General features: G+C 40.9%; 2 protein-coding genes across 6 annotated transcripts in view; one reads left to right on the forward strand and one right to left on the reverse strand.

Annotated features, from left to right (window-relative positions):
- The window catches only part of SON (SON DNA and RNA binding protein), a 35,729-nt gene extending 18,455 nt beyond the window's left edge, over positions 1 to 17,274 (forward strand). The window contains exons 6-12 of one of the 5 annotated variants that reach the window (XR_013837697.1): positions 579 to 761; positions 1,442 to 1,552; positions 2,545 to 2,661; positions 8,774 to 8,852; positions 10,581 to 10,698; positions 11,350 to 11,432; positions 12,041 to 12,097. Coding sequence is in view for 4 of the 5 variants with exons in the window: in XM_079971978.1 (XP_079828104.1) it covers positions 579 to 761; positions 1,442 to 1,552; positions 2,545 to 2,661; positions 12,041 to 12,188; positions 14,582 to 14,650; positions 15,254 to 15,369; positions 16,359 to 16,517 (903 nt within the window). In the remaining variant the exon portion in view is untranslated. Of the gene's footprint in view, positions 1 to 578; positions 762 to 1,441; positions 1,553 to 1,820; positions 1,892 to 2,544; positions 2,683 to 8,773; positions 8,853 to 10,580; positions 11,433 to 12,040; positions 12,189 to 14,581; positions 14,651 to 15,253; positions 15,370 to 16,358 lie in introns of those variants that run through there. The other 4 variants (XM_079971978.1, XM_079971979.1, XM_079971980.1 and 1 more) reach the window with 4 other exon arrangements.
- Positions 17,275 to 17,400: 126 nt separating this feature from the next.
- DONSON (DNA replication fork stabilization factor DONSON) lies at positions 17,401 to 27,844 on the reverse strand. The gene is made up of 10 exons (XM_079972050.1): positions 27,412 to 27,844; positions 26,152 to 26,232; positions 25,386 to 25,589; positions 23,247 to 23,425; positions 21,342 to 21,520; positions 21,124 to 21,247; positions 20,827 to 20,931; positions 19,495 to 19,693; positions 18,307 to 18,519; positions 17,401 to 17,797 (listed from the first exon to the last, which is right to left on the reverse strand). Exons 1-10 carry the CDS (start codon positions 27,709 to 27,711, stop codon positions 17,660 to 17,662), a joined length of 1,722 nt encoding a protein of 573 aa, XP_079828176.1. The 5' UTR covers positions 27,712 to 27,844; the 3' UTR covers positions 17,401 to 17,659.
- Between the last annotated feature and the right edge of the window lie 135 nt (positions 27,845 to 27,979).

Genomic DNA, 27,979 nt, shown 5'->3' on the forward strand with positions numbered 1-27,979 from the left:
GACAAATGAGACTCAGTAATAATGGTTTATTATAAAATTATTATTTGCAATTAACGTTAGAGCAACCAATCGTGCTATAATGTATAACAATAATAACCATGTTCAACAACTTTTGAAAAGTGTTTGACTGCAATAGTTAATCCTGTTTAGACACACTCTAAATTGCTTAGGAAATGGCTTTTGGAGCTGAATTGCAGATGTTCAAACATCTATCTAATTAGCATTGAATGCACAAGCATTTTACATTAGTGCTATTCACATGTTTACTGATGTAGAGGGCAGTTCTGTGGCAACAGACATGGGTTGGTGCTTCGAGCCCTATCCATGACGTTGCATCCCTGTTTCCACACCATCCTACATTTGTGTGTTAAGTGTAGAGGCCTCTATTTGGAGCAGCTTTACTTGTTTTATAATTGCAAGAGTTTTAGCTGTTTTTTATTTGTATGTTCTTGAGACAGATGGATGCCAACAACCACATTTTATTGTTGTAACCTACATGGGACCTTACAATGATTAAATCTTATAAGAAATATTAGAAATAAATACTTATGATTATAATACTCCCCCCCCCTTTTAAGACTCCTACTATAAAGCCGGCAGCTCCGAAAAATCAGGTTACTTTGACGAAGGAGTTTCCTGTCTCTTCTGGATCTCAACACCGGAAAAAAGAATCAGATAGTGCGTATGGAGAATGGGTTCCAGTTGAAAAGAACAAGGATGAGAACAAGGACGATGTGTTCCCCAACCCAGCCAATCTGGAGGTAAAAAGCATAAAGATCTTAACACATGGATACCTATTCATTACCTTATAGATACATGAGTATTTAGAATCTATAGCTCACTTAAAAATCATGGTCGTGTTTAATAAAAACATCATAAAGTTATGAAATCATAAACAGATGACAAACACAGAATCAGATTCTCTAAAAATGCTTGATGAAACAGATACAAATATGTTCCCTTGAAAGAAATAAGAGCTACTGGCAATCTTTGAAAAGCAATCTGTAGAATTTAGACAGCAATCCAGAGAACATGCAGAGGCATATTTAAAGGATTGGTGTGCCAGCAGAGGAGATTCTGATTTAGCCTCAGCACTGTTCCTTGTGCTGTGTTTCAGACTGTTTTTGAAGCTCGCTGTGTTCAAAACTGGCTTGCCAAACCATGCGAGGGAGTGGGGTGCGGGGAGGAAGACCCTCTATATGCGCAGAAGTCATTTGTATGTCCATCTGAATTATAGTCCTATTTTCAGTAATTCAAAAAGGATAAAGCCCACTGTCTTTTCTTATGTATATTCACACCTAGTTTCTGTTTCTTGGTTGTGCAAAAGTGTGTTCAAATTTTGGGAACTGCCTTCTACATAATTTTAAACACCCTCTATGAAGGATGCATTGCCTTAGCTCTGGAGATCTTCAAAACAGATGATATCTTTATTACTTTTTAGCCTGTGGACATCTCGTCAGCACTGACTGAGCGGACCATAGCCCAAAAGAGGCTTACAGAAAATACATTTGACATGGAGGCAATGTGTTTGTTAAATCGTGCACAGGAACGGGTAGGTTGCAGTTTCTTTCTTATCTCCCCGGAAAGGGAAAGTTGAAGACATGTTGGGTTGGAGCCAGACTACCTGTGGGCAGAACGCGACCCATCAGATGCTGTGCTGGAGGAAGGGGGCCGTTTTTACCCATCCCCCCTGCAACCCTCTGCGCCCCCTCAAAAGCGACTCTGATGGGTTGTGGGACTCTCTAGAACAGCGTGGGAGGTGGCCCTGGGGGCTGCAGTGGGGAAATTGGCAAAAATCGCCTCTCCCTGCTCATACACAGGTGGAGGAGCCTTTGATGGATCTCAGTCCCTTCCGTGAACAGAAGGCGCCTTCCAAAACATAGAAGGACAGGTCTGGATCCAACCTGCTGTGTTTTCTGAAATCGTTTTACTGTTTCATATACTAGTGGTGATATTAATTTCCAAATTCCTTATACTTTGAAGTTTAGTCTGAACTCACCATAATTCTGGGTAGATTGTGGACTAGAAACAACCAAGTTAGCTTTCGTGTGTTCTAAACTTAGACTTCCAAACATTGAAAGGATGCTATAATTCCTTTTATTTTTGCAAGTTAGATTCCCAGTACAGTACCATGCTTTGAAATGAAGTGGTTTACAAAGAAAAATGCTTCTGAGGTGATTTTTTTTTTTAAGGAAGTACCTGGATAGCTCAGTTGGTTAGAGCGTGGTGCTGCTAAGACCCAAGGTTGCAGGTTCAATCCCCATATGGAATAGCTGCATATTTCTGCAGTTCTATGATTCTGAGCAAAATACGGTTTTTCTTCTCAGTTAAAGAACAACATCACAAAAGAAACATAACAGTAGGTGAAGCAGCATTAGCCAGTGGGAATTTTCTCAGAACATCCAATTTTAAGTTATTTTGAAATGGATTATGATTCTACTGTGTACCATGTAAAAGTATATAGTGGCTGTTGCTACCACAGTGCGTGTCTGCATTTGAGAACTTAGTAATTAATTATATTGTTATGTTCATTTATGGTTGCAGATTGATGCCTGGGCTCAGCTGAATTCCATCCCAGGCCATTTTACAGGAAGCACTGGAGCACAGGTCTTGTCATCAGAACAGTTATCCAACAGCGGTCCCCAGGCTTGGATTAAAAAGGTAGATGATATTCAGACAGATGAGTCCAAATGTCACATGATAAATTCCTTTGAAATCACTGGAAGAAGTGACAGTGACCCACTTAGGACACTAATAGCTTCCTAAAATAGGTGCAGAAAATAAATGAGTTAATTTACTTCTGTGTTCTGTCAAGATGTGTTGCACTCTTGTTTTGGAATCTGTATCTACTATGCCTAACTAGCTCTGTGTTAATACTGGTTTCATAGGTTAACTGTAGAAACTGGGAGAATGATCTATGCTCACGTTTGAAAAGAGTTGTTTTAATTACTCCCACGGTTACTGTTATCTTGTGCTGAAATTGTCCTGAAATGTGGGGTATAATTAAATGATGCCGTTCCATTACTTACCTAGCCAAGAGATCAATCTGGTTGCGATTTCAGTAAAATTTTGACAGTGAATTCAATAAATGATTGCCAGAGGGCTGTAAAAATCCACTTGCTTGCTTCTGTTGGCGGAGAGATGAGAATCTGAAAATGGCAGGAGAGCTTTTTCTCCATAGTTTAATGTCCTTACCACTTATTAAGAGGCAGAGGACTTAACTTTTCTCTCATTTAGAGAGAGAGGGGGGGGCTCCTAATCCCTGCCTGATCTTGCAGCACCATCTGGACTTGCCTGATCAGGTATGAATAGAGGAGGCTTTGCCCTAGGTTTTCCCGAATTGTGGGGTAGAATAGGGAAAAGGCTTGTTTTTGTTGTCCTTCCTAAGGGAGAATTATTGGCTGGCTTGATGAAGTTAGTATTGGTGAGGGATAGACAAGTTGATCTGAGCATCTTACACAAATATTAGATGGAGGAGGGAATTGCAGTCTGCTAAGCAAGGGATTAGCAGAGTGTATGTGTTGGTAGGGTGGGGCCAGAGGAAAAGCCGAACATATTTATTTGCCTTTAAGTTAAGAAGGCAACAAAGGCAACAAAAAAAGGATGCTTGGATACTTCACTCACAGCTGATTTTTATAACTCAAGCCCTGACCCGCTTGTAGAACTTAATGGTGTATTTGATGACTTTAAAGGGAGAAACATCAAAGGTGCCTTGAACTTATGAGTCAGAATTTGTGCAGCTAGGTTTCAGAATTGACTACGCAGTACTGGAGAGTTCAAAAGACTGGGGTGGAGTTAGCTTGTTTGCTTGGCAAGTATATTTTTACAGTCTCAATGAAAATTCTTTCCCCACGTACAGTCCTCCAACAGAAATAGTTTTACCTTCTAGCTCTGAATGGTTTTTATGTAGCACTATTTCTTGGAGCCGATGGTTTGAAAAATGGGCTGTAGTTGAGTCAATATAAGCGCTTAGATACAGTAACCAGAGAGTTTTTTAACTGTATTCTGTTGATAAAATGTACTATACTCTTTTACACTTTTGTAATTAAACTATATGGGAAATACTGTAAATATATTATTATCTGTAAATATTACCTGCTGAAAAGGTTTTCTTTGTGGAAATAAAAGTGGGGAGCTAGAGGTAATTATGGAATGGCAGCCGCCATTTTACGGAAGGTTTTGCTGAAGCTTCCATTGTGTGTTTGTCTTTCATCACCCATGTACAGTTCACAAAAAAGTCATACTTGCTATAATTTAATTGGTAGTGTATCAATTAGGCATACACCAATTATTTTTAATAAAATCTAGAAGATTGAACAAATGATTCTTGAATCATGACATCCTTAAACTGAAGAGTTCCAAATAATGGTTTTTTGCTCTTTGTAGCAAGAAGTGTCTGGGGGTATGTCCATCTTCAAGCAGTAATGGTTCCGTATTTGGCCCTATTCAGCTGCTAGAGATTGACCTTGGATTGACCATCTTAAAACGCTCAAGAGCAAGGTGTTGTTGATGATGCCATCTGATAGCAGTGCTAGGGTGCTCATGACTTCCTTCGCTTAAGATTCTCGAAATAGGATATACTGTCCTTAGACTTTCATAGACCAAGAGTTCTCATTGGTTCTCCTGTGCTATAATGATTTTCTCTACTTGATAATATAAGCTTATCATGTGGGCTGTAGGCACAATTGCTTTCTGCCCTTTTTGAAATCTGCTTAGTTATGCCTAAATCCAAGTCATTGGTACTCGTGATGCAAGGAGCACTGAGGGCCTAGGACATGGAGCATGGAAGAATCCTGCTGGGGAACTTTTCGTGTGAGTTTGCTGAATTGTAAGCATAGGTGGGGATGGCAAAGCACTGGCGTTTGCATCCTGTGTCCCATCCCCCCACCCCCACTTTGTATCCTGAGTCCTGTATCACCTTAGATACCAAAGAAATGTTGAGTAGAACATTTCTCCTGAAGTCTGTGAGATCGAGTTGCCATGCTCTCTGGTAATAGTTGGCCCTATCTTCACATGCTTCTTCAAGTTCAGAGTGTTCCTGAATTGTTTTCACATAGGGTTAATGGAAAGTCTGTCGGTGGGCCCCCTCCTTGTAAAGTTTAAGTCTTTCCAGTGACAGGCAAATCAGATGTCTATGGAAAACAGTTCCTCGTAGGTTTTCTAGAATTTGTTATTCAAAAAGTCACTTCATTTGAAAAATTAAAATGGTATTATGAGGAGAATGATGCTCCTTTCCTATTCAAAACATTCTAGCTGAGTGATGGAAGTCAGGCTGTGAGATGCAAAGGAGACAAGATCTCTCTGCTGCCCACAGTGTAGAATCCCAGAGGTTGAAAATACTTTTCTACAATGTATTTGAACTTTCTTCATTTATCCTGTGGGTACTAGGTGCTTTTCCTTGGAAGTAAATCTCATGGTGAAGTCAGTAGGACTTGTGTCCAAGTCAACATGAATATGATGGGGATTTTCTTTGGGGGTGGGGGTGGGAAATGAAACCATAAGAAAATCAGATTCATTCATCATTACCCAGATTAATAATATCTCACTTTACTTTCTATGAACGCAGAAATCGGGGTGCTTTGGAGTCTTCTAGATATTGCACTACTTTGATTCTGTGGTGAATTAATTAAGGAACCTAAAGTAGAATTGGTGATTTGTTTGAGAAATGAAATATTACATCAGTGTTGCATTTTTAATTTTTTTAAATTAGTTTTGGCAGAGCATAACAAAATTCAGTCACTATAGAGTTAACTTGAGATATTCTTGTCAATATGCTTCATGGGATAGAGAGAAGGCCACATTAAAAAAACCCAGTAGCAATTCGTTGTTTGGTTTTATTTAAATTTGTTTGACTTTTAGTAGTGTGATATCAAATGTTTGGGCATTAGGTTGTTGAACAGTATTCTGAAAAGAACACTTTCAGGCAGAAATTATTTCTGTTTTGCATTATCATCAATGATGTAATCAGTTCACAAATGCAAATATATTAAACTCTTCACAGCACACGTGCAAGACATTCATTCTTCCTTTAGGATTACTTTACTTACTAGACTTTTTGGAGGGAATGCTTTTAAAATACTTGTGCCTAGTTTCAAAGAACTGTGCAACTAATTCCATGTGCCTGTGGGAAGTCTGTTTCTGGAAGAACGATCCTCCATGCCACATCGAAAGCCTCTTTTGAAACTGAAGGGAAGCCATTTGTGATATGGGCTGGAGTGAAAGTTTCACTGGGAATGCCTAAAGTATCTCTTTGGAGTCTAGCCACAGTCCAATTCTGCACACGTTTACTCAAAAATAAGTTTTATAGTATCCACTGAGGCTTACATCTTGTAAGTGCTTGGGACTGCAGTCCCTTTTTTTTGTTCAACCTATATTGTATTGTGACTTGTGTGCACAATTGGATTGATTACAGTCGTACCTCGGAAGTCGAACAGAATCTGTTCCGAAAGTCCGTCTGACTTCCGAAACGTTCGACTTCCTGAAGTCAGTCGGAAGCTGTGGAAGCCCCGTTGGACGTTCGGCTTCTGAAAGAACCTTCAAAAACCAGAACGCTCACTTCCAGTTTTAAATCATTCAGGAGCCGAAACATTTGACTCCCAAGGTGTTCGGGAGCGACTGTATTTTATAATGACATAGTTGTAGAAAAGCTACTGTAGTGTGTCACCATGTACACAAAAAGATCTTTGGGCGCCCCAAGCAATAGAAAGTTTATAATATTCTTCTACATCCTGTTTGCTAAACGAGAGAGTGAAAAGGTTCTGTGAAACGAGAACTGGCACTGTATGGTATTACTGGAAGGAAGGGGACAGCCCTTCCAGAGCTCTAGCATGATGCAGAATGTTGTGAATGAGTGGAGGGCGAAGAGGTGAGAATGTTTGCCTGCATGCTGTGGCTGTTCTGGATGCTGTGCTGTTCTGAAGCTTCCCCTGTCCCAGTACTGTGTCCCACTTCAGGATCTGGAGGGCCCTGACTACGCTGACCTTTGTGATTGCTGCAATGAACAGGATTCGTGCTGCTGAGAGTGCCCAGGTGAAACAATTATAGGAGAGAGGGGTAGTGCTTCATTGGTGTTGGACTGTAATGATGATCTTCCCTTACTTCAGAAATCAGTGACTGCCAAAATTAATGTTTCCTGAGAGCAATTGCAAGATCTCCAACAAAGTAAGCATTTTGTGATAACAACAAACAAGGAAATTGTGAGCAAGGACAGACGTTTTAATTTCTCTTAAGGAGCTGGATTGGTGTATACGTTTCTAAAAAGTGGGGAAGTTGTTTCACTAATTCAGGATTCTTTCCGGAGGCTTAAGCAGTAGCCCATGTATCTAACCGTAAAAAACAACAACAACCTAACTTGGAAGTACATCAGGCATGAGAAACGTGAGTTGTGTTGCTGGACAACAACTCCCATCATCCCTGACCTGGCCATGCTGGAGGACCACAGGTACCTCACCCCTCATGATATTTTTTCTCTACATGCAAGTTAAACAAGATGATATGTTAAATATCTATTTCTCATGAAGTCACAAAAGTAATCGTTGGCTTTCTATGGGTAATATATTTTAGGGCAAATAGTTTCAGCTGCAAGTCCACACACATACAAATGTGTGTGCACTTGCACACATGCACACCCACCCACTTTAGAAATGCAAAATATGGCAATTAGCATCCTGGAAATTTCAGCATTTTTAAAAAGGTGTGTTTCTGCCATTGTGGTTGCAGAAAACAGCTTGGAAAAATACATTGTGCCTTTTCTGAAGACTCATAAAGCAGAATGGAACTAGGTTGTGATTTCTAGTGATCAAGAAGCAGGAGATAATTGAAGTAAAACCTTGCCACAAGTCCATTGATTTCTGGGGATCTGCTTAGGATATGACTTCGTTGGATACCGTTCTAGAATTTCACTACCCTGTGCAGCTCCCAATCCGTTCACCAAGATTGTATTCTTTATTTTCACATCAGTGGCCATGTTACACCAATCTCAGCATCCTGAATTTAGGAAGAAGTGTATTATGGGAAAGTAAACATGCAAAACCTATGCTAGGTGCAAAATATTGGATTGTGTGTTACTAGATTTGACTGCACTGGCAACCTTTCTTGCTGTTTTCCTCCTCCGTCTTTGCTTGTTTGGCAGCATACTTGACCTTCTGGGCTTGTTACCTATAGGTACAAGTACAGGCATAGAGCAAGGATGGGGAACCTCTGGCCTGTAGGCAAACCTTCGGCTGCCAGGGAGTCCAGTTTTGCCTACCAAGGCCATTTCCCCCATATTACACCCTTGCCCATGGTTTAGGGTCTAGGGTGAAGCAGACCCCTACAGAGAGTGGGATTGAATGTTCCTCCCATCAGCTGCTGGGCAGAGCAGTTGATTCCTTCATCTACTCTGCAGGTCAACTCTTGACAGATGGGTGGGACTGCCCACCTATCTGTCTGATGTCAGATGATTGAAAACTGAGTAGGTCCCACCCACTTGCCAAAGTTGACCCATGAGGCCTCTGGGCTCAAAGGTTTCCCCACTCCTGGCAACTTCAGTGCCGGCATTCATTGTAATTCACGTACCATATTACCATGCCTCGATCCATGTACAAAAAAACTATAATAACCACTATGTTTGTAGATGGGGAAGTCCTGGTGTCTGTGAGAAATGTTTATTTGAATCAGAAGAGGTTCTCTGTAAAGCACTGGTATTAAGTTTAACTTCTTTATAAATATTGTAAATACTATCAGTGGCAGACTTGGTCTGCTCACTGTAGTCCGTTCTGTGTTTTTCTTATAGGTATTCACCCTTGCACCCAGGATTGGGTATTCCTGGAGTTCCCATTTGTGTGGGCTTCTCTTGGCATTGAATGAATCTGGTAAATTGTAATTTCTTACCTCTTTGGTTTCTAACTCTGCTTGTGCCAGTCTAGTATTGCATTGGACCTTTCTTTTTTTGTGCCAGTGTCGATTCCCTCCTCTCCTTGTACACACAGTTCTTATCACTAGGTCCTGCATATTAGGTTTCAATTCCTTGTCCTGTAAATTGAAGATGAATCCACCAGCCCTTTCCCACCTCATGAAGAGGAAATAGCTTAGCACCATCTAGTGGCAAAAGACCTAAAGCTCAACTAGTTTTGTGTGGCGTAGGAAAATTTGAAGATTCACACATGGTAAATTGCCATAGAAGTGACAATATTCAAATGAAAACATAAATGCCTTTGGGTAGCTAACAAAATAAAGTACCAGTTTCCCCATTGCTCTTTCTTGCTGCTTCTATTAAGCATTTGCTTTTAAATTAATCTTGCTGTTAATTATATCTTAAGTTTTAGAATATTTTAGAAATTCCCTACATGATTCAAATTGTTGGCCTTGCTAACAGTAGCTTTACTTAAGTGGAAATTAATCCTACTTTGACTATTCCACACACACTTAACTATACCAGTTAGTACTTTTGTGTGAATTTTTAGAACAGATTGAAACAGAAGGGTTAGTGACATTGTGAATTATGTCAAAATGGAATTGTGTTTCTGTCACTTCAAGCAGTGGTTCAGTTTTCACATAATGTTTTCTGTGCTTATAAAAAGACTATAAACATTATGGTGGCATATAAACCTGACATTCTGCCTTACTATGTTGGCAGTTGCTGTATATAATAAACATTATTTCTCCCATCTAGAATAGTGAAACCTACGTATCACTACCGTTAGAAAAGTTTCTGAAGTAACTTGTGGGACTTTAGAGGCCTGCTTGGGTGGTAAATATCTAGTTAACAGAATGAGCTTCCTTGATTGCTGCATTTGATAAGGAGTTGTGAGGTACTATCCAGAGAGCAAGGTATGCTGAAGTCCCATTGAAATAAATACCACCTCAATGCACTATTAAATACTTAGCAGTGCAGGCCTACACATCTGCTTAAAAATAAGTCCCATTGAGTTCAGTGGGGCTTACAATAAGTGGGTACAGATGTAGCCTAAGCACTACTGTTTTCATTTGGATTTCATCATAAAATGTATCTGGCTGTATCTGTTATGACTATCCCGTCCAGCCAATTAGGAATGGGGGTGCCGTTTTTTCAGAGGTGCTTTTCAGAGCTGAACTGCATTTAAAACTTTTGCCAGCTGTATCCCTTTGACTGGCACAGGTTTCTATGAAGGGAGGTGGGGGTGGGTGGTTTCCACAACACGCCCCCTCCCAGGCTACTTTAGTGGGTTGGGAGACTCTTTTGAACAGCCATGGGACATGGCTGCAGGAAAAAGATTTTTTTTAAAAAAAAAACCCACTTCCTTCCCTCTTCTGTTAATGGAAGCAAAGAGCATTCTATGAGCAGCGGGAGACAATTGACTAAAATCCATAATTTTATTAAAATTTATATCCCACCTTTCTAGGCAAAATACCCATTAAATATTTTTTTTTGCTTTTACACCTGAAAGGGCTATTTTTGTAACGCACAAACATGCACACCCAATGATTTTGGAAAGTATATGAGAAGTTCCTGCAACCTTCAAAAGACCTTGGTCAGAAAGTTGCTCTCTGTCGTCTTTGTGAACTGGATACACATTGGTGATGAACCAGACATTGTTGATGAACATTCTATCATTACAAAGCAGGTGCAAAAGAGGAGTCGGAGCCCTGGGTGACATTGACTGGGGTTTGTATCCTCTGCATGGTTGCCCTTTTCTAATGAGAGGTTCCTGGAAAGGAGAGGGGAGGATGAAAATGGAAGTAAGTAAATGCCCTTCTAGGTGCCTCAACTCAAAGCAGTTGGTAACTGGCAACAGCTAACATGTCTCTGTGTACACAAACTGCATGGCTTGCACCAGTCAAAACGTTTCCATGAGAGGTAATATCTGTCTCAGTTTTGCCTTTCCTTATACCAGAGCATTTCCCCCCAGAGTAATATCCAATTATTGCATGATTACAGGCAGCAGTTTTAATTATATTATGGGTATAGGATACCTATGGAACTGAAGTCACACATGTTCTGGAAATACTGCTCTATGGTTTCTTAACATCACCAAATGGGGATTCATATTGAACTGGGTGTGTGCCATAATTGTCTGCCATGAAGAGGAAATCATAAGGAAGATTGTACTCTTCATTTGCTTTTGCAATCGTATTTTCAGTAAATGAAAATGAATGGAATGTAGAATGAAAGCAAAGAAATACTTGATGTGTAGGTTGATACCCAAATACTAAACTTTGTGCCTTTGTAAAAGAGAACGTGAGAATAATATATTGTGTTGATGCTACCAATGTATATTATTAACACAAGCCGTTCGTTGCGTCGGGTCATTGGGTGGGGCAGAAAAGAGAGATGATAGTTCACAGAATAGCCTGTGAACTTTCACCCCTCTATATGGAAACTTGTTTCAGGGCCAAATCTGCCTTGTAGCTGCCTTCTTGCCACGGTCAATGCCAGCCCTACTATTCACAACACTGCGGCCATCGAGGCCTAGGTACGTAAAAATTTAAGGAGTTTTAAAAAGTACTTTAAAGCTGATATGTTTTAAAACCTATGTTTGATCTTACAGCATTTAATAATAATAATATGACTCTTGTGGTTATTTGGAGCAGTTGTCACAAGCTACTGTTGAGTTGTGTGGCTAAGTTCTTTTTTAAAGAATTGCTTGTATCATGCACAGGGATTTTCAGGTGGAAAATGATCATACAGTTGTGTAATAAAGTGGGAGAAATTTTTTTAAAAATATTTAAAATATGTGTAAATGTTTGCTTTTTCTATTCAGTAACTAGGTATACATGGCACACATTTTGCCAGTTAAATGTTTCCACAAGATGAGAAGAGATGCATTGGAACCAAAGTGCTATTATTTAAAATGCTTGTAAAATATATTATGTGTATATATAAGCAGTGGATATTTATATTTCCACTTGCTGATTGAAACTTTTACTTTAAGAATATGTCTAGGTAGATTTCTTCAATGTATGTAATGTAAGTACATGCCTATTTCTTTGATAGTTAATAGTTAGAAGCTTTAGAAAGTTCTGTAGTTTTCCTCCAGAGTGCTAAATGAAGGGTTCCTTTTTACTTTCTTTCTTTGGGTAGGATCAGTTTCTGAGAGCTGCCCCTGTAACTGGAGGAATGGGAGCCCAACTCATGAGGAAAATGGGATGGAGAGAAGGAGAAGGCTTGGGTAAAAATAAAGAAGGAAACAAGGAACCAATTCTAGTGGATTTTAAGACTGATCGGAAAGGTGAGTTGTTTTCTCTGATGTTAACAACTTCATACTGATTTGTCCCCGTCCACTGGGGAAACAGGTGCCTTTGTGAGGATTCTTGTTCTGAATAGAAATCCTGTGTAAGCCAGGAAGGCTTTGGTACCCTACATTCAGCACTTTCATCCCAACACTTCTAATGTACAATACATACCACACGAAACGATACTGTGCCAGTGCCTATTGCCTGTTGTAGTGGTTGAGTGAATCAGATGTGTGCAGCTGAATACCGACAATAATGTCTTCCTTATGAAAGAATTTCTGTATCTGGGTCATTGCTTCTCTGGTACAGAAAGAGCCCTCTTAAAGTGATGCAGAAGATCAGGAGTCTCTGTAATTACTTTTTTTCATAAGATACCAAAATGATCTAACTCCCATTTCTTAAACAGTTCTTTCTTTCTGACCCAGAAATCAAGCCTAATTTTTCTTTAGTAGTTCCATTTTTATGTAAAAATGTTATATACTGTCTATTTTCCTAGAACATTTTCTCTGTACTAATTTCTAGTTTGACTTAAAAGACACGCAAGGGCACATTTTGAATGCTTTATACATTACATTGTATGTTAGCTTCACTACCCCTTCTGAGGCTAAAAGGTCTGGGCCAGGGCAGTATTCTAAAACATGAATTTTGTTTTATTCTAATTTTTATTCTTATTTCAACCAGCTCCCGGCTAACATATAAAAATAAATTTATTTGCTGGTTTCCAATAGTTGTAAGGGACGCAGGTGGCGCTGTGGGTTAAAGCCTCAGCGCCTAGGACTTGCCGATCGAAAGGTCGGCGGTTCGAATCCCTGCGGCGGGGTGCGCTCCCGCTGCTCGGTCCCAGCGCCTGCCAACCTAGCAGTTCGAAAGCACCTCCGGGTGCAAGTAGATAAATAGGGACCGCTTACCAGCGGGAAGGTAAACGGCGTTTCCGTGTGCGGCTCTGGCTCGCCAGAGCAGCGATGTCACGCTGGCCACGTGACCCGGAAGTGTCTCCGGACAGCGCTGGCCCCTGGCCTCTTAAGTGAGATGGGCGCACAACCCCAGAGTCTGTCAAGACTGGCCCGTACGGGCAGGGGTACCTTTACCTTTACCTTTACTAATAGTTGTATACCTTTCAACAGATGTTATATATCTTAGTTACGCTTGGTTCAATATAAATATTACAGCTTCAGAAGACTGTACTTAATATAGTGGATGTTTGGTACTTGAAAGGATATTTTAATAAAAACATTGGTTTTGATCTCAGTGTGCTCTTGTGCAAGCGGAAGGCATTTCTGCTTATACAAGGCGACATTTTTCATCAAAAGCTCTTCCCTCTACAGTCTTCTGTGCGGCATGCCAGCCTAACTTGGAAGATTTCTCATACCCTCACAGGTTTCTTTTCCAAGCCATGGGGGAATGCAGAGGAGAGGTGGGAAAGCCTCGAGTTCTGTTTATTGAAGGAAAGTTATGATCCAAGTCATTCGATGACTAATGGAAAATTACTGCTTGAAAATGTTCATGGTTTTCTATAGCTCACCGTTGTGTGGCCCAACTAGCTTGCCTGTTAAAATACGGAATTCACTGCCAGAGGATATAGTAATGCCCCCAACTTGGAGAGCTTTAAAAGGAGCTTATATTTTCAAGGAGGATGTCTCTCATCAATTGCCTCTAGGCATGATGACCTTGTACTGCCTCTATTAGCAGCAGCATGCCTCTGAATAACAGGTGTTGGGTCACCAGTGAGACGAGGGATAATTGTGTTTGCGGGCTTCCCATAGGTATCTGGTTGGCCACTGGGAGAACAGAACAGTAGACTAGATGGGTCTTTGGGTGATAATTGTATGGTGGGTAGGTTGTTCAACTCTGCAAAAAAAAAAAACCAACAACCCAAAAAACTGCTGTGGACTTTGTTGTCTGCATTCCTGTGTTTACTGGAAATTTATGTCATCTGCTATGGTTTTGTTAAATATTTGGCTTTCATTCAAATAAAAGCCAAAGTTTGCTCCCGTTGGTATGTGAATTCAAGAATACCAGTTTCTGTGGTACACTGTTCCACTGACTTGAACCAAATGGGGTCAGGACTTCCATTTATATTTGGATGTACTAGAGAGAACATCTGATGTATGATCACTTGAGCTTACAGGTTTCAGAACCAGCCAAGGGCCAGTAACTACATTGCCACCACATCTCATAGTATGAGCATTTACTAGGTATTTTGATACTAAAGAAACCCTAGCTAAGATTTAAAGAGTGCATTTGGTCTGCCCAAGAGGCTTCTGAGTATGTATGGTGTGGTTGCCAGCTATACCGGTTGATTCCTACTTTGGAGAGTCCCACAATGCTGGCTTAAAAGACCAGGTTTCAGTAGCTTATGAAAACACACCTTTTAATGTGCTTTCTTCAGGCTTGGTTGCGGTGGGAGAAAAGACACAGAAGAGACATGGACCTTTCAGCGCAGTGAAAGATCTTTCAGGTGAGACTTAAAAATTCAAGGAGAGCGACCATATCTCATGGGTACAGCAATATTGCAAGTCTTGGGTTCAATCCTTTGCATTTCCTGTTAAAAAGACCAGGTAGCAGGGTCCAGAGACCCGGGAGACCTGCTGTCAGAACACCAGGGATGGGGAACCTTAGGCCCAGGGAACAAAGATGGCCCACCAGGTGTCTCTATCCAGTTATCGGGACTCTCCCAGCCCAGGTCTGCTCTGCAGGCCACACCTCTCAAGTGCTTTGCTTGACTGTGATGATGCCTCTGGCTTACCTGAATTGAGGCTGGAGAGGTTCGTGTGTGGGTGTAGGAACCTGTGATGTTTGCATGACTGGCCTGTGGCCTCCTGTGCAAAGGTCAGAGCCACTTCCAGTGTCTGGCCAAGTCCACCACTGGCATGTGGTTGCTGGAAGGTTATCTATGAAGGAATGTGTGACCTTCGAGCCAAAAAGCATTTGCCACCCATCCCTTAGCAGAGAATATGGCCAGATGGAGAAAGCATTTGACCTGGTATGAATGAGGCAGATTTAGTAATTCTGTTAATTGTGGTATTTCTACATTTTTAAAACAAAACCTGTTGTTATTAAGGCAAACATCCCGTTTCTGCATTGCTGGAAGTCTGTAACAAACGAAGATGGCTGCCTCCCATATTCGCATTGGTGAACGATAATCGACCTGAACACAATAAGCATTTTCTCTTTAAGGTAAGCTAGAATGTTCTTGTAATGGTCAGTTATCTTAGAAATTAATTTTAGCACTTAAAAGTAGATGCTTACAATAGCACAAAAGGAATGTTGATCTATTCTACTCTTCCCATGGCTCCAAACCGCCACAGCAACAAAGTGTCCATCTTGTTTTCTTTTTAACCTCATCTTCTATTATTTGTATACTATTTTGTAACTTTTTATTATATTTGTGCATTGCTTGGGACATACGTGGAAGGTCCTTAATAAATAATAATTTCAAAACTTGCATTTTGAGCCCACAAAGCAAATACTTGTCTTTTTAGAAAGTGCATTTCGCTTTGTTTCCCCGTTTGCAGTTTTTAACTCAGGCTGTGATTACGTGAAGTTGTCTGGACAGAGGAGAAGTTAGTTGACTATTTTGAAAGTTGACGGAAAATGTACTCATTTTGTAGGGCTGCAATGCTTGCTTTAGATAATTCATTTTAAAAACTTATCTACAAAAAGCACACCCAAAGTGACGGAAGGTATAAAAATATAATTCAGTACAATCACTTACAAAAAAATGCAGACTGGAAGAGGAATTCCCTCTTTCTCATGTAGCGAAGGCCTAAGATGATGCCTCACGTCACATGAAAACAAATGGTTGGACCTGGAGGTTCCCTTCTGTTGATCGAAGGAGACCTTCCATTAGATGAAGGGAATCTTTGTTTCCAATCCAAAGAAATTGCGCTGACCACATCAGAAGGATTATTTTTACCCAAACCAAGGTTTTTATCAAGAGATTATACATTGCAAGTCACATGAACAATTTGAGTCCTATTGTTTAACTTTGTGGACAAGCCTTAGGCTTGGGCTCAGATGTAAGGGTTAACTCCTTGAGAGCACCTGAGTTTGGAGGTATGCAAAAAACTAAGAGAGGTGTGTGTCCTTAAAATTTTAGTCTTCATTAGAAAGGAGAAATGTGAAACTTAAGTCTTACATGCGTCCTGTTTTTATTTGTCTTACAGGTATTGGTCAATGGAATTGAATACAAGCCTAACAGTGTCAGTCCTAATAAGAAGCATGCTAAAGCCATGGCCGCAACTGTGGCTCTGCAGGCATTGGGACTCGTACCAAAGGAGCTCTTGGCTAATGCCACCAGCTTCAGGAGTGCCTCACACAACTAAACAACTGTTTTTATATTGACATCCTAGATATTTTTATTCTACGCAAAGGATATTTCTCTTTTGTGGTTTTGTAAATACATTAGCAGCTCATTGTAAAAACTGTACAGACACCTTCAGGCTTTTCTTTTTGTACATGGAAAGTATTTAAATCACATGGTTTTGGTATGTATATTGATGTTAGTGATGCCATCATTTCTTAAATTACTAAAAATCCAAACACATGACTATGGAGTTATCTGTAATTTGTTTTAAAGCTCAACCGATCTTTACCTTCAATATAAAATTTAAAGTTTTACTGTTTTGTACCATGATGCAGTTCCCATAGTTTTTTGGTAAACTTTCTGTTAAAGCTGTGTAGTCTTAAGTTTACAATGACAATGACTGGTAGCTCATGCTAGACAAGTGCCAGGCCCTCCTATTTTATCTGCAAAGAGAAAATGGATATGGTTGCTGGATGATGCTAACTACTGCTATTCTCCCTATCCAAATGCCATTGAGTCTAGCAAAATTGTCTAGCTCAGAAAAAAAATTACACTTGTGAGAATGAAGCACATCCAGCAACAGAAATAAGAACTGCAATATAAATTTATCTGCCTGCATGTTTGGTAGAAGAAACATGAAACTGTAATTTGAGTCAAACACAATGCCTGATGTTGATTGTATACATTTGTGGTAACTGAATTTTCAGCTATAACTGGATGGGGATGTAGAATGATGTTGTACTCGGCTTGGTCAATAAAGCAGCACAAGTTCCTTATTTACTGTCTAGTGCAATTTGTCCTGTTTATAGTGAACCAAATGGTTTACTTAATTTGTTTTACCTTGCAGAATAGTCCTGTATAATCTCACTTCTGCCTTTTAGCTTCAAAGAAAACACACAAGATTCTAGGGTTAAAGTTTAATTAAAAATCTATAAATATCAAGGTTTCAATCGTGAAAAAAAAGGAAAAGGTTGAGTTAACTATACAACACAGAATAGGCAGTTTTCCATCAACTCTGCTTAGGAAGGCTAATCTAGCCAGTAGGTTTTGCACATTAACATGTACAATTTGTTATTGGCAGAATGCTATTGTACCCACCCAACATGGCTTAAACATCTCAGGAACACCAATGGCAATTCTTCATTGACCAATATTGCTTGTTTAGGCTTTCCATGTGTAGGCATAATTGTTCATTTCTAGGAGCCTTATGGATGACTTTCCTAACGTTGGGCAAAGAGTAAGCTGTTCTAAAGTGTTAGGATGCAATCCACACTTCTTAAGGTCCTTGCTATGGGGTTCCTGTAAAAATTAAGAAAAGTATTACTAGTACAATTTCTTATTGGATAACATGCCATTTCACAAGGGAACTAAGTCTACCAAACACCCTATCCTTTGAGCACCCATGGAACTATTTATTTTAAAAAGTTCACACACCGCTTTGTTAAAAAACAAAGTGGTTTACAAAGAAAATAATTCAATATAGTAAAAACCAACTCTTTAAAACAATCAAAAGATAAAATCAGCAATGAACTAAAAACATATTAAAAATACATCATCATTTTACATGTATGGAGTGGGGCTTGTCTAAACAAAAATGTTTACAGCAGTGTCAGGATACAGTGAAGGCATCTGTGTAGTGTCAATAGGCAGGGGGTTCCAGAATGTAGGTGGCACCACACTAAAAGATCAATTTCTTACAAATGCGGAATGGGTATTATGTGACACCTATAACAGGGCTAGCATGCATTCTCTTTTCCATTAATCAGATTCTTTCCAATTCAGATGAATGTTGAGTAAAATCTCCTTACCACTTTTATGCTCTGTTCGTTACTGATGCTTGTGTTGAACACAGCTGTTGGGTCATGTGTATAACACACAGCAGAGTAAGATCCATTCTGAGCAGATTTGAGCAGCATGGACAAGGAATGCATAGAGTGAGGCATGACAGGACCAACAATCTCCAGACTAAATAAATCTTTGTAATGTGATTGAACCTGTGTCCGCACATTTATGCTTCGAGCCTGTGGAAAAATATTAAGCAATATGACACGAAGGTTCAAAAACATTGAAATTAAACCTGACCTTTTTATGCACCCAAAGTTTAACAGTGGGTCAATTCTACATATAGGAAAAACACAAGGCAGCAATTACAGAAGGAATGTGAACACACTATTGATAGATGCTCAAGAAGTTGGGTGTAAGCATGGTGTCGTCATGCGGATGAATTATGGAAAAGGGAGAATTTACAACTTCAAGCCGTGCCTATTAAAATTCTAGCAAAATCACAAAATATCCACTTAGATACTGCCCTCTGCCCGCATGCAAAAAAGCCCAGCTATCACCTCCAGTATTAAGAACTTCACACATTACATAATTTGAGTGCCTGAATGTGTGATTTACTATAGGGAGTGGCTAGTACAGCTGATTTAGGCTAATGGAGACAAAGCAAATGGTTGCTAAGAGCAAAGTCTGCAGCGACACAAGTTTCTATTTCTAGATTCTAAGAGAAATTCTTAAAAAGTTGGGTCTTGCTGCACCGTATGATACAATACTAAGGCAAATGTCTGGTAATCATTTCATGTTATACCAATACACAGGAAGGGAGCACGGAATCATAGAGGCAGGCATTTTGAAACACATGGTAAATTATCAGACCAACAATGGTCATGCTAAGTGATAATGATTAGTAACAGATTCCAGGAATTAAATTTGGCAAGTTGGATCCTAACCGTCTTCCACAAAGAGGTCTCCTTTCTTTCATAGAAGGCTTTTGATCCAGTGGAGGACCCCACTAAGAGGACTGGGTGAAGCCAATTTTCTCAAATTATCCTGGCATTCCACCCCCCATAAGAGATTTTTCAAAGGGCACAAGAAGCTGCAAGGGGAGGGCAAAACCAAAAAATGAGCTTCCCCATCCTTCCACCAGTGTTCACACAAGCCATTCGCCCCCGCCATAAAGCCAACAATATGTGAAATCATGTTGCAGTAATTTTTACCTTGAGCGTTTGCATCGTTGCCCCTCTAAAGGCAACTGGTGACAGCAGTGTTGGAGGGATGCCAGCCTGAGGGCCTGCAGCAGCCACTAAGCTCTTGCAATTTATCAAGAAGTTTAGCAAAGTGAATGTGTTTGTTCCTTTCACCAGCACAACAGATTCTGGCTTGTGATCCATTTGTACCTCATTTCTCTCCTTACAGCTACAGACCAAATGTCAAGGGAAAGGTACACACACACACACACAACAGCAGAAGATGAATACAAAGTCAATACAAGTTGAAACTTATTTAATTTTTGCATGTGATTTACAAGGTAAAGACACATTTCACCCTTGTCTCAGAGGCAAGGAATGTGCTTTAAGTACACATTAATACTGTGCTGTGTAATACTGTAATACTGTGTTACTATTTAAATTTTAGCTAATAATTCGCCTAGCTATGAAAAAGGTTTGATCTTGTCATACTTGCAAAGAAACAATCCCCCGCCTCCCACCGAAAAAACCTGCTGTGGAAAAAATTGTGATTTCCTCATACTCACCTTGATGTGCTAGTCATACCACATCAAGGGTATCTGAAACTGCTAGCCAATATGACTCTTGCCTACTTCAGTATTATTAATTCATCCACATGCTGCTTATGTACCAAAATGGCTTCTAAGCAGTTTACAGGTATGAAACGAACCCATAATTAAAATGTGCAGCAACATATGGACATTCTTAATTAAAACATACAATATTAAGAAGCATAGTTAACAGTTAACATAAAAACACAAGCTTAGTTCAGGGGAATGTCTGCCTAAACTGGTGTGTCTTCAAGAGCTGTAGGGAAGGCAATTCAACAACACCTCCTGGTTAACACATGCTGATACGACACCAGGACATGGCAAAACTATTGTGAGTTCCAATTACTGGTCAAAGCACCCTTACTGGGCAGTGAAGAAAAAGATGGATTTTCAGGTAACCCGAACCAGAGATTTTTTAGGGCTTTGCATGCAAAACTGTCTCAGTGGCTAATACACAGCTGCTGCAAATCCCTCAGCACTGGCATGTTATGTGTCTGATAAGGAGCAGTAGAAAGGAAGGCCCTTTCCTAACCATCCTTAGCAATCATCCCACTTGCACTGATTATAATCCGTATCAAAATGAGTTTAACTGAACATAGTACATGTTGAAAGCTTTTTGCGGTCAATGTACCGTGTTGACTCCAAATATCAGGAACAAGCATCAAATGTTCCTGACCCTCAGTAGTTGTATTGCTTTCTCAGCTGTATATTAGACAAGTCTTGTGCACAGCTTTAAAATCACAGCTTAAGTGTTTCACTTTTGAAAGGATACAGTTTGATAGAAATTGTATCTGGCTTTTTAATCTTGTCTTGTACTCCCATCTCCTCCAACCATGAAAATCCTTCATCGTCATCAACATCACTCATTCCTCGTCCCCTAAGCAAAGAGACACCACTTTATTAGGTCGCAACATGTGAGCCATCTATCAATACAGAAATCAGTTTGGGAGTAAAAAAAATATATACACGATTTATCTTGCACCAGAAAGGTAGTTTTTGTGCTAGAAAAATGCAACAAGACAGAGCCAGCTTTTCCAACGAGAAAGACCCCATAACAAAAACTACATACTCTTCATTCTCAGCATCCTTGCCTGTTCTTTCACAGTCACTAGCAAGTCCTGTTTCTAAGTGGGATGCCAACACATTCGATTTCCTTTTTCTAACTTCTTGAAAAGGTAACAAAAATTCAATACCTGAGAAGGGGTGGAAAAAGCAAATTAATGGTGTAGAGACAATATACAAGAGGGCTTTTGTAAGTCATTTGGCTTAATAACACACTGTTCTCACCTTCATTTCGCATGGCTTCCCTTAAGCCTCTAGTTGTGGGTGAAATTAGCGCAGTGATCACATCACTTCCAGCAAGCCCTGCTGCACGGAACAACACCGTGAACTGGTAAGTGCAAACGTAGAAATAGGGGCAAAGCTTGGCTCTCAGCAGATTATAAAGGGAGGTAAAACTGAGACACCTGCAGGGTAAAGAATCAAGGTGCAGAATGATCAGCCTGCAATTTGGAAACAGCAAAACTGAGGAAAAGAAAACACAGAGACAACAAAACTACTCGCACACAGAGAGTAGTTTACAACAGGAAGTTGGTACGTAACCTGAAATGTGCTTCTGGTGTGTGGGCAGTGGAAGACAGTTGAAGGACAGACCAATCTAGCTCCTGTCTGTTCCACCAGCCACAGACCAAGGACAGGATGGGCGACTGGATTCCCACCCCACCTTCTGTCATTGAAATTGATCCACAGTAGATTCCAATGTATTGTTAGCAGAGTAAAAACTTAAACACGTTGCAGTATTCCCCCAAAATAGACAGGCATTTCATTCAGCAGAGCTTTATCGCTACTGAAGGCAAATGAACATAATGGTCACAAATCCAATACATTCAGGATTGGCACTGTCCATAAAAAACTTAGCTGCAGCAGACTTAACGTAAATTTACAGTAACTTATAACACTAAGCATACAGAACACCACACCAGAGAGAGAGACAGAAGGAGAGAGTGAAACCCAGGCTCCTTCTGGCCTCATTATTATTGTTAGCATGACCTTGACAGAAAGAGATAACAGAACCAGTTTAAAGCAGCTGTATTCAGCTCCTTCTTTCACACAGAGAAGCTTCCAGAACCCTCCTGAATTAAGTAGAACAGGAAAGATCTCAACACATCAGATCAATACTTTCTGTACCAAGAAATGCAAACTGACACCTTCAAGCATAAAGAAACAGCAAACCAGCACACAAAGAGTTGAGGGGAAGTTGCTAGTAGCAAAACCAAGCTACTGACATTTTAACTGAAAATCTAAACAGACCGAGAAAAGCAATAATAATGATGAAATGGCAGAATGCTGATTAAGGGAAGCCTGAGATATACACACACACACATTCACACAAATGGACAAAATGCCTTTAAAACAAAAATCACCAACCCCTTCTCCAGGTCAAAAAAGGAACCTCTGGCCAAGTGAAGGGCAGCAAGCAATGGACAAAGAACCTTTGGTCCTCCAGAACTTGTTAGACTCCCAACTCCCATGCAAGGAAGATGGGAGTTGAAGTCAAACAATCGCTTGGAGGCCAGAAGTTTCTGACAGTGGGAAATCAGGATATCCTTATCCACAGTAGTGCTATCTTGAAGACTGACATTGTGGATTAATGCATATTTATTCCACAGAACACGGCTTGTAATGTTTCTTCCTTTCACAACTTGAAGTTGCAAAATAGCGCCTTACATAACACCGCTTTTTAAAGTGGAAAGTTGCTTTACAAAGGAGAGAAATTTTAGAGTAGGACTGGAGGTGCGAAAATAATGGGATGCTTAACCCTTTCTCTCCTTCAAATTTATGCATCAGCCAAACCAATGTTCTGAACATTATAGAGGGGAAAGCTGCTTGGGAGCAGAGAAAGGGTGGAGAGGAAAACAAATACATCCTCCCTTCTATAAATTTCCCCTCTCCAAATATAGCTTCTTATCTGAAATAGAAGTGTCCAGATTTTTGTAAGCATTTGCATGCAAATTGCAGTTGGCCCCAGAACCAAAGCTGCTATACTGATTATTGAGAATGAATTCCTTGATTTTGCATTATGACTCAGCTCAAATTTTGCAATGTGGTGGTAGTTATGAAAATATCCTGTGAGTATCAGTACGATTTGACTCTTAGCTGCTTGGTGATGTATTTCCATTCACTTCAACTCACCATTCACTCATGAGAACTTGTTGGAGCCCTTCATCATATGACCAAGGATTATTTTTCCCAGTCATTTTTCTATCCGCTCCAATACGAGGGAACAGCTTTAGCCACGGCAGGAAAGGATGAAGCCAGTATACAAGGCTTTGCTGGAAAGCACATCGGAGTTCTGTGGAGAGCTTCGGTTCCTAAGATAGCAAAGTGTTGAAATTACATTTTTAAAGCTATTCATAAGATGCCTGAAAAACCTTCATTCATATTTACCCTGTAGGCTGAAATGCCACAAAAGCAGGTATTTTTTTTCAAGAGAGTATGAGAAGTATTAAATTTATTATGTGGAATTGTAAGGCACCATCTATCTACCCTGATTCAACACAAATTTATGCAGCAACTGTAATCAAACCACAAATGAGTTACCAGCCCAATTGCCATGAGGGAGAAACATTACTAAAAGCTGATTCACACTTTACATAGAAAGTGGACTTGTTGCTGAGTGCACCTCTGTCTATGTTTAGGAAAGGAGTGGGAAAGAAGTGCATTTTTAAAAACCCTAATTTTTTTACACGGCAATCAGTAAGAGGCCAGGAAGAAATAGTATGACTTTTTTAGGGAATAGCAAAGCGACTTTGAGAGCTCTACTTCAGATCAATAAATTCATTGCAGTATATAAGATACTCACTGTGTTACAAACTTCTTGTATGTTATACTGCAATCATTCCTAATCTTCATTAAGTTTGGTAGTTTGACCAGGCCATTTCTGCCACATCCCATAATCTCTATAACAACTCCAGTCTGAGTGATATATTTTGCATACATTTAAAGGGAGCTATAGTGGCACTGTGGTCTAAACCACAGAGCCTAGGGCTTGCCGATCAAAAGGTCGGCGGTTCAAATCCCTGCAACGGGGTGAGCTCCCATTGTTTGGTCCCTGCTCCTGCCCACCTAGCAGTTCAAAAGCACATCAAAGTGCAAGTAGATAAATAGGCACCGCTCCGGCGGGAAGGTAAACGGCGTTTCCGTGCGCTGCTCTTGTTTGCCAGAAGCGGCTTAGTCATGCTAGCCACATGACCCAGAAGCTGTCTGCGGGCAAACGCCGGCTCCCTCGGCCTATAGAGCGAGATGAGCGCGCAACCCCAGAGTCATCTGCGACTGGACCTAATGTTCAGGGGTACCTTTACCTTTATAGTAGGTAGAAGGTAAAGGACTCCTGGATGGTTAGGTCCAGACAAAGGTGACTATGGGGTGTGGTGCTCATCTTGCTTTACAGGTCGAGGGAGCCAACGTTTGTCCACAGACAGCTTTCCGGGTTATGTGGCCAGCATGACTAAACCACTACTGGTGCATGGAGGACCGTGACGAGTGCCAGATTTATCTACTTGCACTGGTATGCTTTCAAATTGCTAGGTTTTCAGAAGCTGGGACAGAGCAACAGGAGTTCACTCTGTCAAGCCCAAGAAGCTCAGTGGTTTAGACCAGAGCGCCACCCTTTTGCTATAGTACTCTTCAAGGACAGTACCATGTATTGGTGCCAATGAGTACAGTGGTAGGTCCCTTTGCAGCTTATGCACAGGGTCTCAAAAGTTCAAAGAGATTCTAAGGGTTAATAAGCTGAATAAGAAGCCTATTTATGTTTTGGGGTAGGCACAATCCTGTTATAATTTCTCTACGTGAAAAAATACCACCATTTTTATAACCATAACCTATTATCCTAAGTTTTATCTTTATGACACACAAAACGTCAGGTGATTCAGAATGTTCTTTGCAGGCAGATTATTCCTTTCTGAATAACATTAGCCTGGCAAGTTACCAATGTCACGGGTAACACTGGAGGACTAGGGAGTCTTATATCATTTGTCTCAGCTTCACAGTGCTACTGAGAAAAAGGATCTATATACTGCAGAAATCCATCATAGAGCCAAGATCTTTTCATCAATATTGTCCTGCTCAATATACACCATAAAACATTGAGAAGAAGGCAGTTTGAACATGGTAGGAAGACATGATTGGCCATGCAAGTTTTAAAAATATATACTGTGCTGTAATATATTGATTTGTTTTGAACATCTCACTGCAGGTGTGAATTGGCACCTTTCTACCTCAATGTCTCAAGTCTATTCTCCTGATCAACAGTTCAACAGAACGAATTACCTGAATACTTTGAGGCAAGTTTATTAATGCTCCTCTACAATGCTGGACGTATCCTAGGGATTCTTCTTGTGCTTTTAAGTGATCTGCCCATGCAAATGATTGGGAAGATGTGAACAGAAGGCGAGTTTTAATACTCCAGTCCGCAGGAAATTCATAACTTGGTGAGGAAGAAACATCACTATTGGAAATGGCCAGATATGGGTCCTTGAAAAATATAAACATTGAAAAAAATTACAAGGAAGCAGCTCCTTCATTAAAATGCCATCACTTAAATGTTTAGAAGAAGCATGCCCTTCCTTTGCTAGCATTTAAGGACAGCGTCTTTTTACATATGCACCAATATTAGTGAAGAGTAGAAAAGATTGTTGCTTTTTAAAAAGCGTAATAGGAGTACTCTAGGGCTGTAGAAAAGAGCACACACTATCAGACCCCCGTCAGTTTCTCTGACCATGCCCCAAGCAGCATGAATGACTCAAGTCATCTAGCAAAAACTGCAGCCTTTCCTTTCCACATACACAGTTGCATTTTTTATGTTTGCCTTGCTGTGAATATCACAAGGGGCCCAATTTCAGCTGCATCCTTATTCACATCACTAGGAATAAATACGCTGTTCTACGAGTGCAGCTTTCTGCCATGAAGTCATCCCCATTGGAGGAGTGTGAGTAGTGGGGGTGCATTCAAAAGACAACGGGCTTGAGCCCTGTGTGATAAAATAAATCCAATATTCTCATATATAGATACATTTAACAGTTACAATGATTCTTACATTGATCAATGAGTCAACAGATGCTGCTTCAGAAAACTCTTCTTTCCAAATAGACTCGTCGTCTTGCAGACCATTTAAAAACTGGAAAAAGTTTCAAAGTTAAGAGAACACCAATGATTCAATGAACAGTGAATAAAATAATCCACTGCAGTGTTTAGCATAAGATTATTTTTTTTTTAAAAATGGTTAAAATTCTGTCACTCTGCAAAGTTCAAGCCTAGATATTCTTATGTAATCCCTTAAGTATCAATGGGCATACTTTATTAATCTGTATTTACTTATTAATTTTTATACTGCCCTTCATCCAAAGATTACAGAGTGGTTTACTATATAAAAACACAAAATATGTAACATAGTAACAAAAATGAGTAACAATTGTGGACTGTTTTTCTAACCCAATTAAGAAACCTGTCCTAGGTTAGTAAAATGTCCCTCAACAACATTACATGGTTTGTGTCAACAGACACTTCACACTTTCTTAACCATTCCTTCACCATTTTCCTATATGTGTGGGGTGTTGTTATTATCCCAATCTACTAACATTGGCTGGTGTAGTAAACACACCCCAACTCAATGCATTCCTAGGACATTATATGCCACAGGTGATTTTTTTGTTTGTTTCCAGAAGGAAAACAGTAACCAGTAACTGGCTGAAGTTTGGGGACACTGTATAGGTGACATTTATGGGAGGAAGGCGGGGGGGGTGCCCTACTGGTCTACTTGCGTGTAAAGTGCACAATGGAATGTGTGCCTGGTAAGTTTCTTGGATGAAAGCTAAAGACCCCCCCATTTAACCTCTCACAACCTAGGGTCCTGCTTGATTACTGTTGACCCCGACGTTGCGTCTCCTCCCATGTGCTTTCCCGCATAAATATTATTAGAATAATGTATGCGCCACCTTTTCTTTCAAGAAGTATCACCAAGGCGCTTTTACCAAGTTATCGAATATTTCCCCCCAAAATTACCAGAACTGCCCAAAGCGATTCACAGAAACCGCAATGCAAAAATAAAGCAATAATCATAATAATCATATCGTGTCAATATAACATTTCGATAAGCGGTCTTAATACTAATCCGTTTCGAAACGATCCAAATAAATAATGCGCTTTGGCTGCCCTATGATAATCGAATAGTTTAAATTCGGAGGCGGGGCGTGCACATTGACAAACGCAAAAAAGGAGGAAAGAGGGAAGCGGCGATCTGCAACGCAGCGCTTTCCCGCCCCGAAGGCTCCGAATCCCGTTGGTCGCGACGCCTTACCTGGGCGCGGGAGCAGCTGGGGCCGCCGCCCGCCCTCGGTTTCCGGGCCGGAGAGAGGGCCTGGCCTGTCCCCGGCGGAGGGCGCGGGCTGTTCTCCAGGCTCGAGAAGGGGTTGCGCCTGCGGCTCCCCGGGTAAGGCCGAGGGGACAGAGCCGAGCCGCCCAGCGCGCAAGGGGCGGCGGGCGCGCTGGGAGAGCGGCCGGGCTCCGCGTCGCTTCTCCGCGCCCTTTTCCTCTTCAGGCGCAGCAGCTCGGGAGGCTTCTTGAAGCCGGGGGAGTAGCCGGGGACCACGGAGCACATGGCGGCGGCGGCGGCGGAGGCCGAGAACAAGAAGCGGAGCGGGGTCGGCGTCCGGCTGCAAGATACGAACTTGGCGCGCGGCAGCAGGAGGCTCCGCCTTGAGGGCGGGAAGAAGCGCCTCCTGGTTGCCGCGCGGAGACCGGCCAATCCGGAAACCCGTCGGCCCCGCCGCGGCCGCCTTTCCTGCCCTGGCGAGGGCGCTGCTGCGCTGCAGACACGCGCGCGCGAGCCGAGAGCTCCACTATTTGGTCCCTGGGCGCAGCATCCA

Source organism: Podarcis cretensis (assembly GCF_951804945.1).
Source record: "Podarcis cretensis genome assembly, chromosome: 4".
NCBI classification, from domain to species: Eukaryota; Metazoa; Chordata; class Lepidosauria; order Squamata; family Lacertidae; genus Podarcis; species Podarcis cretensis.